Source organism: Odocoileus virginianus, chromosome 10 (genome assembly GCF_023699985.2).
Source record: "Odocoileus virginianus isolate 20LAN1187 ecotype Illinois chromosome 10, Ovbor_1.2, whole genome shotgun sequence".
Taxonomy (NCBI): Eukaryota; Metazoa; Chordata; class Mammalia; order Artiodactyla; family Cervidae; genus Odocoileus; species Odocoileus virginianus.
Window position 1 is genome coordinate 11308194 of NC_069683.1, and position 16953 is coordinate 11325146.

Genomic DNA, 16953 nt, shown 5'->3' on the forward strand with positions numbered 1-16953 from the left:
GCAGCCTACCAGGCTCCTCCGTCCATGGGATTTTCCAGGCAAGAGTACTGGAGTGGGGTGCCACTGCCTTCTCCGTATGGGTATAAATCAGGGGTTTGTAAACTATGTCAGGCTAAGTCACTTCAGTCTTGTCCGACTCTTTGCGACCCCGTGGACTGCCAGGCTCCTCTACCCATGGGATTCTCCAGGCAAGAATACTGGAGTGGTTTGCCATTTCCTTCTCCAAGGGATCTTCCTAAGCCAGGGATCAAAGCCATGTTTCTTACGTCTTCTGCATTGGCAGGCTGGTTCTTTACCACTCGCACCACCTGGGAATGAATGAATGAATGAATGAAAGTTGCTCAGTTGTGTCCGACTCTTTGCAACTCCATGGACTGTTCATGGCATTCTCCAGGCAAGAACACTGGAGTGGGTTGCCTTTGCCTTCTCCAGGGAATCTTCCTGACCCAGGGATCGAAGCTGGGTCTCCAGCATTACAGGCAGATTCTTTGCCATCTGAGCTACAGGGAGGGCTGAGGTCCAAATCTTGCTCACAGCCTGCTCTTGTAAATAAAGTTTTATTGGAACACAGCTATGCCCACTCACTTGCATATCTGTGACTGCTTTTGTGCTACAGTGGCAGAGTTGATATTTCAATAGATTCCATGTGGCCTGTGAATATTAGGAAGTGTCAGTTCACAGAAAATTCCAACAACCACTGGTATGAATGAACTTGTAGTATATGTATTGAGCTGTTAATGGACATTTCTAGATGCTGAGATGACAGATGATACTTTTCCTTTTTGCTTATGTGTACCTTCTAAATGTCTTTAAATAAATACATATTTGTTTGAAGTGAGAAAAAACAGAGTAATATATTGAGAAAGACTTGGTTAAAAAAAAAAAAAGAAAATCAATGCTGCCTTTTGGGGGTCACTCACTAATCACACATACTTTCTATGTTGACCCAGGGGAAGTTTCCTGAAAAATATCTTCTTTCTGATCAACAAGGTTCTTCTCTCACAGACATACTCAATTATGTGACTGTTCATGTTTCAATCTCCATGTCGGTGGCTCCGAACAGCTGGGCAGATTCATTTCTAGCAAATGTGCAGGATCTTTTAACAATCACTCCTGACTCCATCCCATTCTCCTTTCACTCCTGCTCCCTCTGCCCTGGTGGCCTCAATGACTTATCTTTAAATTAGATTTATCTTTTTGCATTGTATGCTTTATTGCATCAACCTTAAATTCTTTCCAAAATAACACAGTGAATAAGCACAGCAGCAAAAACAAAAATATTAGAAGGAAACAAACAAGACACTTGGCAGGGATAGAGTTAGGATTCAAAACACAATCTAGCAAGCTCCAAGAACAGAGGCTCTCTGCTCTGCCATGCTGCCTCTAATATTAGTCAATGGTACTTTGAATTTCAAGGGGTACTTCTTTCAAGGGGTCTTGACATTCAGAGCTGAGTCAAGTTCTAACAATTTGGTACAAGCTTGGTTCTCTGTTCAAAGAATTCCAGGCATCTATCAAAGTGGGTTTTCTTTTCGAACTGATACTTCAAATTCTGTAAGTGGGAGAAAAGGCCGGGCAACTAAAGTCCTTCCACTTCTTAGCATTCTCTAATCACTCAAATTGTTGTTGATGAAACATTTCATCACTAAGATGTGTCTGACTCTTTTGTGACCACATGGACTGTAGCCCACCAGGCTCCTCCATCCATGGGATTCTCCAGGTAAGAATACTGGAGTGGGTTGTCATTTCCTTCTCCAGGTAATCTTCCAGACCCAGGGATCAAACCCTTGTCTCCTGCAATGGCATGCATAGTCTTTACCAGTAAGCCACCTGGTAAACCCAAGCACTCAAATAGTGTATGAGAAGCTAGATATGATTTTTTTTTTTTTTGAAAAGGTGAAATTATCATTTAGGAAGAAATTGTTAAATAACCACATTTTGAAAACCTCAAAAACAATATAGAATTTACCTCCTTAAAAGAGCAGGGCAGAAATCACAAGTGGGTAATAATTTGGTTCTCTCCAGTTTATGCCTTCATTTATTTATAAGGTGGTTGTGATGAGCATTAAATGAGTTCTGTCATATACAGCCCTGAAAATCATGCCTGACACATAGAAAGCAGGCAACAATAAGCTATTTGTATTACTTCCTGATGGTTGCTGAATTAAGATAATAGTGAGAAAAAAAAACAGGAAAAGATGGTGCTTGAAGTCATATAAAAATATTTTTCTTTTAATGGTACCAGTATATTAATATTCCTAGTTTCATGGTCATGTTTTTACCAGTTCATCTCTTTGAAGTTCTTTTAGCGTGAAGATTTCCTTCCCTTTCTCATTGAATAATCTCCGAGCTGCAGAAGGTAAATTTAAAATTTCAGTGCACCTGTAATATAGACACAAAAATTGACCTTGCATGTGGAAAGTTTCCAGCAGAGAAGAGAGTAAATCAAAGAAATCAAGGTGGGTCATTAACTATAACTAGTTCTACAGGACTGTGGGACAGTTGAGAGCTCAGTCCTGGAATCTATCAGATGCCTTTTGAATTTCATTCCCCCTCTTCAGGTGTAGGACTTGGAAAAATTATTTAAACTCTCTAAGCCTAAATTTCTTACCTGTCAAGGTTGTTGTGACGATTAAGGGTTGATTATGAAATGTGCTTAATAGCACAGTGCCAAGCATGATCGACAAGCAATTAAAAAAAAAATATATCATTATTGACTTTTCACTCCTCAACATGCTCCTGTGAAATGAAAGTCGCTCAGTCATGTCTGACTCTTTGCGACCCCATGAGCTATACAGCCCACGGAATTCTCCAGGCTAGAATACTGGAGTGGGTAACCGTACTCTTCTCCAGGGGATGTTCCCAATCCAGGAATTGAACCCAGGTCTCATGCATTGCAGGCAGATTCTTCCCACATTGCAGGCAGATTCTTTACCATCTGAGCCTCCAGGAAAGCCCCAACATGCCCCTACACTTTCCTATTTGTGGGTCTTTTCTCTTGTTCTTGCTTCCATATAAAACACCTTACTCAGCTTTTGCTGTTGAAGTTCTACTCTTTCTCCAAAGTTACATCCATCACCCAGTAGGTCCTCATCTCTCTCCACCAGTAGTGATTCCTAACAGCCCTTTAAGTCCCTTTCGAATAGGAATTTTTCGCCAGGTTAAACATTCAATAGTGATTTTTTTTCCCCCCTCAAACAAGCACTGAGCCAGCCTTGTGGATATCGAGATGAATGATACAGTTGCCCTGTTTCCTGGGGGGCTCCCTCTCTAGTCAGGGGGAAAGACTGGTTGGTAACTAAAGTGTAACATGAACTAACGGAGTTGTCACAGGCACCTGGCCAGAGTGTTGTGAGAACACAGAGGAAAAACAACGAATTCCTCCAGGGAAGCCTCAATTCAATTAGGGAAGTGACCTTTAGGGGTGGACCTTGATGAATAAACAGGAGTTCACCACATAGAGTTAGGATGCAGAGAAGTTTTACATGGCTGGAGCTGGGTTTGTGGACAGGAGGTGGAGCCAGATAAAGCTGCTAAAGAAGATAGGAAACAATTGGGAACCACTTAGGATGCCAGACTAATGAACGTGACCTGTATCCCATAAGTATCAGAAAGCCATTAGGGGTATTATGGCAGAGAAATGGTGCAGTCGGATCTGCTTTTTAGAAAGAGAACTGTCAGAAAAGTGGAAGGTGTGCTTGAGGTGGAGAGGTGGAGTTCATATAGTCATTTACGGCAGAGGTAAGGAGGTGGAATTGTGGGGAAGGGAAGAAGAGCTAAACAGAATGATGGGGCATGTCCGAAAGAATGCTGTTTTTTATTAAAATGTACTGTCTATGGTAAATGAGTTAGAAGTGACTTTGTGCTCATCAAGAAAACCCAGCTGTATGAAAAACATTTCTCAACTTTATTTCCTTAGATGGCATAAAGACATTTAAGTCAGTAATTAGGCTTCCATTTTTCTGAGAGGTCTTAGAAGGAAATTAGCCAGTGGGAACTCAGTCTCTGCTTCTCCTGTCACAACCCTGGAGGCTGATGGATTGGTGAGGCCTGGGCCAGGTTTCTCATTCATAGGAGTTGTCGGGGTGGAGGGATGGGTGGAGAAGGGGGGACTGTAATAAGATTGATCCCAATTGAAAGATTTCCTTAATTTTCTCTGGATGCTGCCCAAAGGTTCTGCCACTTACCCCAGATCCAAGCATGACCTAAGGAGAGTTACCATCATCATAACCGGCTCCCACTCACATTTTCCTGGGAGAATTTTGGACTACTGCAGTATCCAGTTTTAGGATAGCTGGGAGAAGAGACTGAATAGGAAGTTGGCAGATTTTTCTTCCTCCTGTTCTTGGAAACCCTAGTTTAATAGTGCTGAATTTAATTGGTCTGAGTGGCTGTGCTAGAGATTAGCTGCTTCCTCTGTGTTGAATTCCTTTAGCTAGTTCACGTGCCAGCCAGCATCAATGGAGAGAAAAGAAAGGAACTGACTCTTAAGTGCCTAATAAGAAATGTGGACTCTGGGAGAAGGCGAGGGTGGGATGTTTCAAGAGAACAGCATTGAAACATGTATATTATCTAGGGTGAAACAGATAACCAGCCCAGGTTGGGTACATGAGACAAGTGCTCCGGCCTGGTGCACTGGGAAGACCCAGAGGGATCAGGTGGAGAGGGAGGTGGGAGGGGGGACTGGGATGGGGAATACATGTAAATCCATGGCTAATTCATTTCAATGTATAACAAAAACTACTGTAATGATGTAAAGTAATTAGCCTCCAACTAATAAAAATAAATGGAAAAAAAAAAAAAAAAGAAATGTGGACTTTGGAGTCAAATTGACTGGGTTCAAACTCAAGCCTTCTCATGAATAGGCTCTGTAACCTTGGAGAAGCTACTTAGCTTCTCTGAGCCTAATTTTCCCCATTTGTAAAAGGTAGGCAGAGCAGTACTTCTCTTATAGGGATATTGTACATTAATATTTATTAATTAATATTGATTTTAATATTAATATTAATTAATTAATATTGATTAAATGTGTGGATACCTGCAAAGCATCTGACACATAAAAGTCAGCAACATATTGTTAAAACAGACCATACACTACAAACACTTCATATATACTCTCTTGCTGAATTCTCACACCTTTTCTGAGAAGCCCATTTTATGGATGATGCAACTGAGCCTAATGCCCAAGGTCAAAAAATTGGTGAGTTCAAAAGCTGAAATTCAAACCTAAAACTCTCTGGGTCTTTTTACTACAGCATATGGCCTCCTGAGAGGGCATCATCATAGAATAACAGGGAAGAAACAGACTGAGATGCTCAGTGAGTGGGTAAAAATATACTGATCAAAAGAAAAATTACAATGTACTTCAGAAACATGATATAGATTACTAACACTTATAAAGTGATTTAAATAGACAACTACTCTGTCCTCAATACAAATAAATTCAAACCAAAGTGCTATAAAATTGTGAAATATTTTTAATGGGAAAAATTTATATTTATAGAGTTGGTAGTTCAGAAACTAGGAGAAAATCACAAGACCTAGAATTCTGGGGGGGAGGATATTAATTATAATGTACTCACAATAGCTTATAAACTTCACAGAAAAAACTCCAGAATCATTACATTAACAATTGTTTTCTGATGTAGGTACATATGTATTTTGTGCTATAATCATCCAGGCACTTGAATGGAGTACACCTTTGCATTTAGGCTATTGTTTACCTCTCCAAAAGCTGGTGAAATCCAGTCTGGTTTGTTTCTGCATCAGAATATTTAGTGACAAAGTTTTTCACCTTCCCTTTCCTTTCAGGGCCAACATATCTGGAAAAAACAATCCAAGATTAGACTGATATGTCAGGATACACTGCCAATTATCATTCAGCTTGTTATAGTATGTGAATAAATCATGAAGTTTTAATTTATCATGATTTACCCTAAAAAACCAACAGTTAAGAAGCAACAGTTAGAACTAGACATGGAACATGGAAAAACAGAGTGGTTCAAAATTGGAAAAGCAGAACATCAAGGCTGTATACTGTCACCCTGCTTACTTAACTTATAATGCAGAGTACAGCATGAAAAATGCTGGGCTGGATGAAGCACAAGCTGGAATCAAGACTGCTGGAGAAATATTAATAACCTCAGATATGCAGATGACACCACCCTTATGACATAAAGTGAAGGGGAACTAAGGAGCCTCTTGATGAAGTAAGAGAGGAGAATGAAAAAGCTGGCTAAAAACTCAACATTCAAAAAACTAAGATCATGGCATCCGGTCCCATCACTTCATGGCAAATATATGGGGAAATAATGGAAACAGTGACAGACTTTATTTTCTTGGGCACCAAAATCACTGTGAATGGTGACTGCAGTTCTGAAGCTAAAAGACGCTTTTTCCTCGAAAGAAAAGCTATGACCAACCTAGACAGCATATTAAAAAGCAGAGACATTACTTTTCCGACAAAGGTCTGTCTAGTCAAAGCTGTGGTCTTTTCAGTAGTCAGGTATGGGTATGACAGCTGGACCCTAAAGAAAGCTGAGCTCTGAAGAACTGAAACTTTTGAACTGTGGTGTTGGAGAAGACTCTTGAGAGTCCCTTGGACAGCAAGGAGACCAAACCAGCCAATCCTAAAGGAAATCAATCTTGAATATTCATTGGAAGGACTGATGCTGAAGCTGAAGCTCCAATACTTTGGCCACCTGATGTGAAGAACTGATTCTTTAGAAAAGACCTGATGCTGGGAAAGATTGAAGGCAGGAGGAAAAGGAGATGACAAAGGATGAGATGGTTGGATGGCATCACTGACTCGATGCACGTGAGTTTGAGCAAGCTCCAGGAGTTGGTGATGGACACGGAGGCCTCATGCGCTGCAGGCCATAGGGTTGCAGAGTCAAAACACGACTGAGCAACTGAACTGAACTGACCCTAAAAAATATGCCTTTCTTAAAAAATAGGGTTTCAAATACTATCACAATTAAATATTAAACTTCACAAACATTTATACTATGAATAATTTATATGTGAAAATAAAATTTCAATATCTGAATCCTTTTACAATAATGTTGAACACTCAAGATGTGAATTTATCAACTTTGAAGAAAATGCAAAGATTACATTCATTTTTCCTTTGATGTTTTAGTCATACACTGTTCATATTCATATGTTTATTCATATGTTACTCAGATACTGTTTCAGTATCAATCCAAACCTAAAATGTTTTTAATGAAGAATCAATAATGATGATCATAGAAAAAGAATTGGAATACACATTGTTCAAATTTTTAGGTAAGACAGTGTTCTGTAGTTTTAGAATCTTCATATTATATTAAACAAAAGATATGGTGTTTAAATATAGTTATTCATTTATTCATTGATTTGAAATTTAATCAAATATAAAATGTTATGTTAGTCACTCAGTCATGTCCAACTCTTTGGTACCACATGGACTATAGCCAACCAGGCTTTTCTGTCAGTTGAATTCTCCATGCAAGAATACTGGAGTGGGTAGCCATTCCTTTCTCCAGGGTATCTTCCTGACCCAGGGATCAAACCCAAATCTCCTGCATTTCAGGAGATTCTTTACTGTCTGAGCCACCAAGAAAGTCCAATCAAGTGTAGTTAACCATGAATTCATTTACTCATTCAACTAGCACTAAATTTGTGAGCCTTGAATCATGGTGAATAAAACAGCTTAATAATTGATTAACTGAGACACACAGTTCCATGACCATAGCAGACAGCACATATATGGATGAATAACACACCGGCCCTGTTCTCTCTCTCATGGATGAAGACATAAGCAGATAATCACAGCACAGATAATGGCAGAAGCAACCCTGGTGAAAAGCCCATAGTAGTCAGAGCAACGGAGTTCAGAGAAGCTACAGGTAACTCAGGGGTGGGGATGGGATGTCAAGTTTAGAGTCAACAACTAGAAATGAAGTCCAAGCTCATTCTCAATATACCTTTATTAAAAAGGCAAATGAGAGGTGTTGGAAGTTGAGAGGATTTAGGAATGAGAATTGGGGGTAGTGGTGATAAAGAGCTAGACAAATATATGGAAACAGGTCATAAAGGGTCTTTTTTTTTCCATTTATTTTTATTAGTTGGAGGCTAATTACTTTACAATATTGTAGTGGTTTCTGTCATACATTGAAATGAATTAGCCATGGATTTACATGTATTCCCCATCCCGATCCCCCCTCCCACCTCCCTCTCCACCCGATCCCTCTGGGTCTTCCCAGTGCACCAGGCCCGAGCACTTGTCTCATGCACCCAACCTGGGCTGGTGATCTGTTTCACCCTAGATAATATACATGTTTTGATGCTGCTCTCTTGAAACATCCCACCCTCGCCTTCTCCCACAGAGTCCAAAAGTCTGTTCTATACATCTGAGTCTCTTTTTCTGTTTTGCATATAGGGTTATCGTTACCATCTTTCTAAATTCCATATATATGTGTTTGTATACTGTAATGGTCTCATAAAGGGTCTTAAAAGCTGTATTAAGGAGTTTGAGAGATTACTAACTTACTAATAAGTAATATCTCTATACATTGAAATTATATAATATGTAGTTTATAACTTATGCTGAGCCTTTCTTTAACAATTCACTAAAACATTTATATTTTAAAATTATAAAGTTTTCCTTGTTTAAGGTTCTGAGAGATGAAGTTTACCTGAGACATAAGAAATCACAATTCTTAATTTATACGAACTTGACACTGTTATCAAGAACTAATGGAGAAGATCTTGTTACTAAGATCATGACAATTCAGTATCTGTATGATCTTCCTTTGTAGATGGAGGAACCAACAACAAAAGCTCCCTCAAAGCTGTCTAAAATGAATTAGTAAACAATTAAAGAATAGCATGCTACCAGAGCAGAATTTGGGCTTCCCTGGTGGCTTAGCTGGTAGAGAATCTGCCTGCATTGTGGGAGACCTGGGTTTGATCCCTGGGTTGGGAAGATACCCTGGAAAAAGGAATGGCTACCCACTCAGTATTCCGGCCTGAAGAATTCCATCCACTGTACAATCCATGTGGTGGCAAAGAGTCAGACACGACCGAGCGACTTTCATTTCACTTCAGAGCAGAATTCAGTTAAAATGGACCTATGTTTCATCATTCTAACCCGATTTTGCCGGTGAAGACAGTAAACAGCCCAACTCTCTTATAAGTAAGTCTCAGGTTAATGCAAGTAATGTATGCTTACATGTCATTGGCATTTATTTCTTTCAGAAGAGACATGTTGCATGGATATATTAAAAGTAGCACAGCAAGGCTTCCACCTTCACAACTCTGGGACACTATTCACAGAGAATATGTGAACAGTGCCCTCTGGAGCCAGGCAACACAGTCACCCTGTAATGTTAGCCAAAACACTCCTTATTAAATCTTCTGTTACCAGCACCTACATAGAGCTTGGAGAGAAGTTAGAGGAATGCTATTGATGATCCTGAAGAGAATTTTCTGAATCAGTGAAGGAAAATTAAATGATATTCAGTAGAGTTTTAATGTCAAGTGTATGCCAGCGTATTTTAATCATTTAGGAATAATTAATTCATGTAGTGGAGAAAGAAATGGCAACCCACTCCAGTAATTCATGTAGAGAACAAAGTGAATATTTGATTAGCCAGGATACACTCTTCCATGAACATAGCAGAGAGTTTCACATACTCTTTACTAGAATAGCTGTCCAAAGTAATAAATCTCTAAAATTATGTCTGTATCACCAGATTGAACCATGTATTTAAAAACATAAATTGGTCAGATCAAATCTGTATATAATTTTGAGACACAGTTAAATATAGGAAAGGACAGAAATTATTTGTTAGTTTTTCATATTAAAAAAAGTCATATATACTTGAGGAGCATTACCCTCACATTTTACATTTTAGTAGAATGAACTAATTATGAAATGAATGCGTCAAAGATTTCAATTTCAGGGTTGACTTTACTTTAGTCAAGATTAATTTTTTACTTTATCATCTATACAGGCAGTTCAGTGGACAGCCAATCTGAATGTTACTCATTGTTCAGCGATGTATGAAGTATCTTTAATCAATGTGAAGAAAGTAATATTAAACTATTATCAGCAGCCTCAAATATTCTAAACATATCAAAAGAAAGGTCAAGAGGTAATATCACTGCTAATAATATTAGAAACAATGTGTTTAACTCATTCTTTACATCAGAGTTTGCACTGATCTGTGATTTCTTTTGTCATAAAATATTATGAAAATATAGCAGGTGACTTTTCTCTAATGTTGGAGAAACACTGGCTATTTCAGAAGATTTTAGACCGACCTTGTAACATAAGTTAACGTGGAAATTGATGCTTTTCTAGAATGGTACACTTTTAAAATGCTATTTCAAGGCAAGAATATAGATTATGTAAAGCTATGCTTGTTCATCGGAGAAGGCAATGGCAACCCACTCCAGTGCTCTTGCCTGGACAATCCCAGGGGTGGGGGAGCCTGGTGGGCTGCCGTCTATGGGGTCACACAGAGTCAGACACGACTGAAGTGACTTAGCAACTTAGCAAATGCTTGTTCATTAAATATTCCAAAGGTGTAAATCTAAAGAATTGTCTGTAATAATAACTTAAATAAATAATGTAAACAATAACTAAATACAAACTTAAATAAGAAATTATAAAATTATATTTAAGAAGCAATTAATTAACGAGCTCAGTTATTTCAAAATACATTAATGAATGCAAATAACAATGCTAATTCAAAATAGATACTGATCAGACAACTTTTTTCATCAGAGCTATTTATTTGCAACTCATTATATTCTCCCATGGCCAGCCTGAATCAACTCAAATTCAGTTCCTGATATAGGAACTAAGTGAATCTAGCCATAGAGCAACTAAGCCTGTGTGCCTCAACCACTGAGCCCGCACTCTAGAGCCTGAAAGCGGCAACTACTGAAGGCCACATGCCTAGAGTCTGTGCTCTGCCAACAGCGGAGCCACCGCAATGAGAAGCCTGCACACCGCAAGGAGGAGCAGCCTCTGCGCTCCGCAGCTAGGGAAAGTCCACCGGCAGCAACAAAGACCCAGCACAGCCAAAGGAAATCAAATAAATAAATAAAAGACACTAAATGAATCTCAGCATCTATTTTTACCTCTGTCGACTTGAAAAAAAAAGCACAACCTGAGAGTTGTGAGCTAAGTTCTATTTAGGGCAAAATGAGGATGATAGGCCAGGAGACCGCAACTCAGATATCTGAGAAACTGCTCCAAACAGGTAGGGGGACAGGTCAGTCTAGATGGGATTCTGGTGAAGGAAGAATACCTATAATCATGCACATATTTTTTTGCAGAAGGTTATTGCTAGTCATGAGGAGCAGATGTCATTATGAACGATTTTAGTGCTCTTCTAGATATGAGGTGATACAAGATTACGCTCATAAAATCGTCTTCTGAAGATGTCTATCCGCAGACCTGATCAGCCAGTTTTACCCAGAGCGCAGAGTGTCTCATTTCTGCTCTCCACCCTGAACTCCTTTCACAGAGTGTTGAAAGTCAGCAACTGCAGTCACTCATGATTTAATCCTTGTAGAGGCAGATGACAAGTGCCAATTGGTAGTTGACACTTTCAGATATCAATACAGAAACCTTTTAATAGAACAAATAGAATTTTCCCAGGGAGGGGGAAAAAAAACTCTTGTAATCAAGACAACTAAAATCTGTAGAAATCATAAAGTATGCTTGATGAGAAATATGAACAAGTTGTTCTTACTGCACTTTCCGCCCAGGTGAGATGTCTGGACTGATTATAATAAGGGCCCTGGCTTTGTTCTTGTCTCCATTCCGCAAAACTCTGAGTCTCACAGGGACATAATGCTCTGGTGCCTTATGGATGGGTTTCTTCATGGGAGGACTGTTTGGAAGAAGCAGTCCTTCTATTGGCCAATCAAATTCCTTCAGAAAGAATGACAAAAAAATTGACAATAAGTGAACAGGAAGAGTCATTTCTGTATATATTTTAAAAATAAGCACACTTGTTTATACCTTTAATCTTTTATTCATTCATCAAACATTCATCATCATGTATTGGGCACCTAAGATGTTCCAGATGATTCTAATTAATGTTTTATTTTAATAAAGAGGAAAGATGTCAATTTTTTAAATGCATGAACAACTTGTGTTATGTTACTACATGCAAGATTTTTTCCCTTTCAGAGAAACATCATTCTGGAAATACAGAACTGAGTTAACTTGGATTTTTTTTTTTTTTTTTTTTGGCCTCTGTATAAAATATCTCTAGTCAACATGAAAAAAGGAAGACTGTATGAAAAGTGGTTTCACAACCCAAATATCATCTTAAACTAAATCTGTTTGGCAAAGAAGAATATATTTGGAAGTGAAAGTGTGAGTTGTTAAGTCCTGTCTGACTCTTGGACTGGAGTCAGCCAGGTTTTTCTGTCCATGGGATTCTCCAGGCAAGAATATTGGAGTGGGTTGACATTCTCTTCTCCAGGGAATCTTCCTGACCCAGAGATCAAACCCAAGTGTCCTGCATTGCAGGCAGATTCTTTATCATCTGAGACACCAGGGATATTTGAATAATACATGAATAAATAAATAAATGTATGAATGAATGAATGAATGCAAAGTAACCAAATTCTACAACTGAAACATCTGAATTTGTTTAAACCTTATCATCTCATTCATCCCACTCTGTTTAATGGAGTATTCCACAAATACATTTATTTGGCAAAGAAGAATATATTTGGTTCTTTTCTTTTTGACACACAGCCTCATACATCTTAAACTGTAAGCTCCATGAAGGTAGGTATCATGTCTCTCTTTTCTTGTTCTGTCTCCATTGCCTAAATATACAATAAATAGTGGTTAGATAAGTAATAAAGCCAGTAGATTAAATCTGGAATAAAATTAACATATACGCTTACAGTGATCAAAGTGTTCTGAACCCCACAAGATGAATGTCACATTTCCTAATTACAGTCTATTTATATGTAGTCTTTCCAAGAAAAAAAATTAAGCTTGCCTAATTACAAATGAATAAAATCATCTTTTTGCTTAAAAAGTCAATTATGTTGAAATCCGTCATATTAGATGAATTCAAACTTGAAGTCAAGTAGAGTGAATTTTATTTGACTGAGAACAAAGTGTGTTCCCTGCTTGGTAAATATTTTTTTTTCTCTTCTGCAAACATTTCAAGAAATAAGAGGACTCTTAGGCTGAGTCATTTTGAAATGCATGGTCAATTTGTTATCATTTTATCTAATTTAGTTGCCTTAGTCCTTTCTGTTTGGTTTACAAGCCAAGGTCAGGGTTTTGTTGGACTATAGGGACTTCTTCCACCCCAAATCTACTGTTCCTGTTTAAATGCCTAGAGAACTGTGAGGTAATCCATTTTCATTCCCAAGATCATTTAGTTGTCAAATTTTAGACTATTGATGGCACTATGGCAAAGAGGTAAGGAACCCTCCTGCCAATGCAGGAGATATAAGAGACTCAAGTTCGATCCCTGCATCAGGAAGATCACCTGAAGGAGGACATGGTGAATAGGACACTCCACTATTCTTGCCTGGAGAATCCCATGGACAGAAGGCTACAGTCCATCAATAGGGTCACAAAGAGTCAGACAAGACTGAAGTAACTTAACACACACAGTAACGATGTTATTGTTTTAAAAGGTATGTGTTAAAAGGAACATGATTAACTTAGGTTTCCTAATATAACTACCATTCACCATTTAAGTCAATTAATTAATTAACTAAATTACTCTACCTGTATACTATATTGAAAAATATATATAAGCACAGTATATGTGAAGTCTACCATAATTACCTTTTTCTCTCTTTCCAAGAAAGTACACTTCCTTATGAGGCATCCCTATCACCCTTAGGTGGGAGGGAATCTTGATATTCCAATTAGAAGTGTCCCCTGTTTCTGCCAAGCTGGAAAAGCCTTTTTTTGGTTGCCTTGTTTTTAGCACTGTATTTTTTGATACATATTTAATCAAATTAAACATTTAAACTTCTTATCAAAACTTTATTTCTTTTCAAGGATATACCCTTCCTTTCCCTTTCCTCAGTGTGATCTCTGGGTATGGATGAAAGTTCAAAACACCATGTACCATTGGGAAAAGGGGTTCACGGTCTATAGAGGAGAATTTAGTCACTCAGTCGTGTCCGACTTTTTGAGATCCCCATGGACTGTAGCCTGCCAGGCACCTCTGTCCATGGAATTTTACAGGCAAGGATATTGGGAAGGGCTGCCATTTCCTACTTCAGGGATCTTCCCAACCCAGGGATCAAACCCAGGTCTCCTGCATTGCAGGCAGATGCTTCACCATCTGAGCTACGGGAAGCCCTTCACGGTCTATATGTGGTACTTGGCCTTGATTTTTAAGACCTGTGCCTCTTCTCGTTGGCTACTGGGCCACCTGCTGACACCTAGCCACCTCCAGCTGAGAAGTAAGTTATCCTTTCTGCTTCTCTTGGTTTTAGCCTCTGCCCTTTCTGACCCTCTGAAGAAAAGCCTACAATTAACATAACTCACAGTTTTTCCCTTGGCCTATGCTGGGCTTGTTTGTCTCTGCGCGATCCCTCCACCCTTGGCTCCATGATGGCCCTCACGACGCTGTACCCTGAATCTTAGACACATCATTCATCTAGCCCCTGGCTCAGGCTACCCAAACCACAGCCCCTGGTATTTTTAAGAACTCCTCCTTTATCTCCTAAACAAAACCAGAACAACAAAAACCCCTCAACTTTCTAGACTGTTGCTTCTGTGTGCTCAGTTGTGTCTGACTCTTTGTGACCCATGGACAGTAGCCCACCGGGCTCCTCTCTGCATGTGATTTTCCCAGAAAGGATACTGGGATGGGTTGACATGTCCTCTTCCAGGGGATCTTCCTGACCCAGGGATCGAACCTGTGTCCCTTGAAGCTCCTGTCCTGGCAGGTGTATTCTTTACCTCTGAGCCATCAGGGAAGCCCAGATGTTGCTTCACCACAATCTAAGTATAAGGGCATATTTGGGCCCCTAGGCAATGACTTCTTGGTTTCAGCCTACATCTGTCCTTCCCTTAAAGCTCTGAGACTCATTGTTTCAATCATTGAGGAAGCACAGGGAATTGTGATTTAAAGGCAAAGAAAAAACTAGATTGAGACCAGAAAATGTGACAAAACAACTAAAAAAGTGATACATTAAAAAAAAATCTTTTAGAACATATCACTGACCTAGCAATAAAGCAAGACATACTAGAGACCCAGAGAGGTAGAGTGCTAAAACTGAATTTTACTATGAGGGAGTTTTCCAAACCCAGCAAATTTCTGCTTCCATGGCCTTGAGAGAAAGGGTGCAGGAAACAAATTTCAGGGCCCAGCCCTGGAAAGTCTAACAGGAGAACTCCTCTTAGAAAACAAGAATCACAAAAGGATAAATTTCATTGAAAAGACAAACCAGAGAGAATGACTCTCAGGTGGTTGTAAGTAAAACACACCATCTCAAACATTTTCTCTGGGTGGAAGAAAAAAATCTTCATTGAGAATTCACAACATGGGCTGGCCCACACTTGAACTTTAGCACATTACATAAAGATGAAAAGAAAATTAATAATTTGAAAGAAAAATAAATTTGCTTCATAAAAGAAAATATAAAAATAATATTTTAAATAAACTAAGTAAAAACTGTTTGATACCAATGACTAAAACAACAGCATATATTAGGCAAAAGGAAAGTAATCCCAGTTGGAAGGACTGAGATGTAACATTGGAGACAAATGAAACAGAGAAAAGATACAAACTAATCTAAATATATGTCATTACAATAAGTAGAAAATACTAAAACCCTTAGTTTAGACATAAAGATTGTCAAAATTGTTTTTTAAACTTAACTGTATGCTGATAACTGGAGAGCCATCCTAAAATAGAAGAATGTACAAATATGAAAACTAAAAGGATAAAAAGAAGATATATAAGGCAAGTAGCAACTAAAACAACAAAAGATATTTCTATTAGTGTTGGATAATTCAAAAGCTTACTAGAGCTAGAGAGGGTCTACATGTCAGAAGTTTTAATTCACCTGGATGATAAAATATTTCTGAACACTTGTGTGTCTAGAACCAAATTTCAAAATGTATAAAACAAAACTTGACAGACTACAAGAAATAAATTTCATATCCATCCCATTATTGATGACTTAAATACTTCTTTCTAATTAACTGATGGAATGACAGAATCAATCGATCACTTGCATCTAGCAACTATAAATCAAAAACTGCATGGATGTTTTCACACACACTGATCACATACTGGACCTTAAAATAAGTCTCAACAACAATGTCCTTATGCTAAACAGTACCTCATTAAGTTGACCACTGGGAAGGACTGGCCACATGTAGGTAAGCTTATTCCAGAGAGGATTTTCAACTCTGGAATGTTTCCACTGGCCTGGCTTACTCGTCCCTTTATGTTTTATGGCCCACCTAAAACAAAAGACAAAGAATTTAGCAAGATCAAATATCACTATAAAATAATCATTGAGTATTTCTTATTAGGTAGGCAAAAACTCTGAATTTTTAAAAGTCTGATATTTACTGTGTACAAGAGACATGTGCTCAGTCGCTCAGTCATGTCCAACTCTTTGCAGCCCCATGGACTGCAGCCCGCCAGACTCCTCTGTCCGTGGAATTTTCCAGGCAAGAATACTGAAGCAGGTCACCATTTCCTCCTCCAAGGGCCCTTTCCAACCCAGGGATTGAACCGCGCATCTCCCATATCTCCTGCACTGGCAGGCAGGTTCTTGACCACTAGCACCACTTGGGAAGCCCCAACAAGACACGTAAATAAAAGTAATTTTAAATGAAAGAATACATTTTTAAAAATCAGGAAAAATGGGCAATGTTATAATCAACAGTGAAATTTGAGGCAAAAGGCAAAGTAGAATAATAGTCAATTTATGATAACA

At 38.6% G+C, this 16953-nt stretch overlaps 1 protein-coding gene across 2 annotated transcripts in view; it reads right to left on the minus strand.

Moving 5' to 3' along the window:
* LOC110125208 (doublecortin domain-containing protein 1) overlaps nt 1–16467 on the minus strand; it is a 101032-nt gene extending 84565 nt beyond the window's left edge. The window contains exons 1-4 of one of the 2 annotated variants that reach the window (XM_070472986.1): nt 16348–16467; nt 11751–11932; nt 5724–5822; nt 2283–2382 (exon numbers count right to left, since the gene is read on the minus strand). In XM_070472986.1, the coding sequence (XP_070329087.1) occupies nt 2283–2382; nt 5724–5822; nt 11751–11932; nt 16348–16383 (417 nt within the window). In that variant the 5' untranslated portion in view covers nt 16384–16467. Of the gene's footprint in view, nt 1–2282; nt 2383–5723; nt 5823–11750; nt 12157–16347 lie in introns of those variants that run through there. The other variant, XM_070472985.1, reaches the window with a different exon arrangement.
* Between the last annotated feature and the right edge of the window lie 486 nt (nt 16468–16953).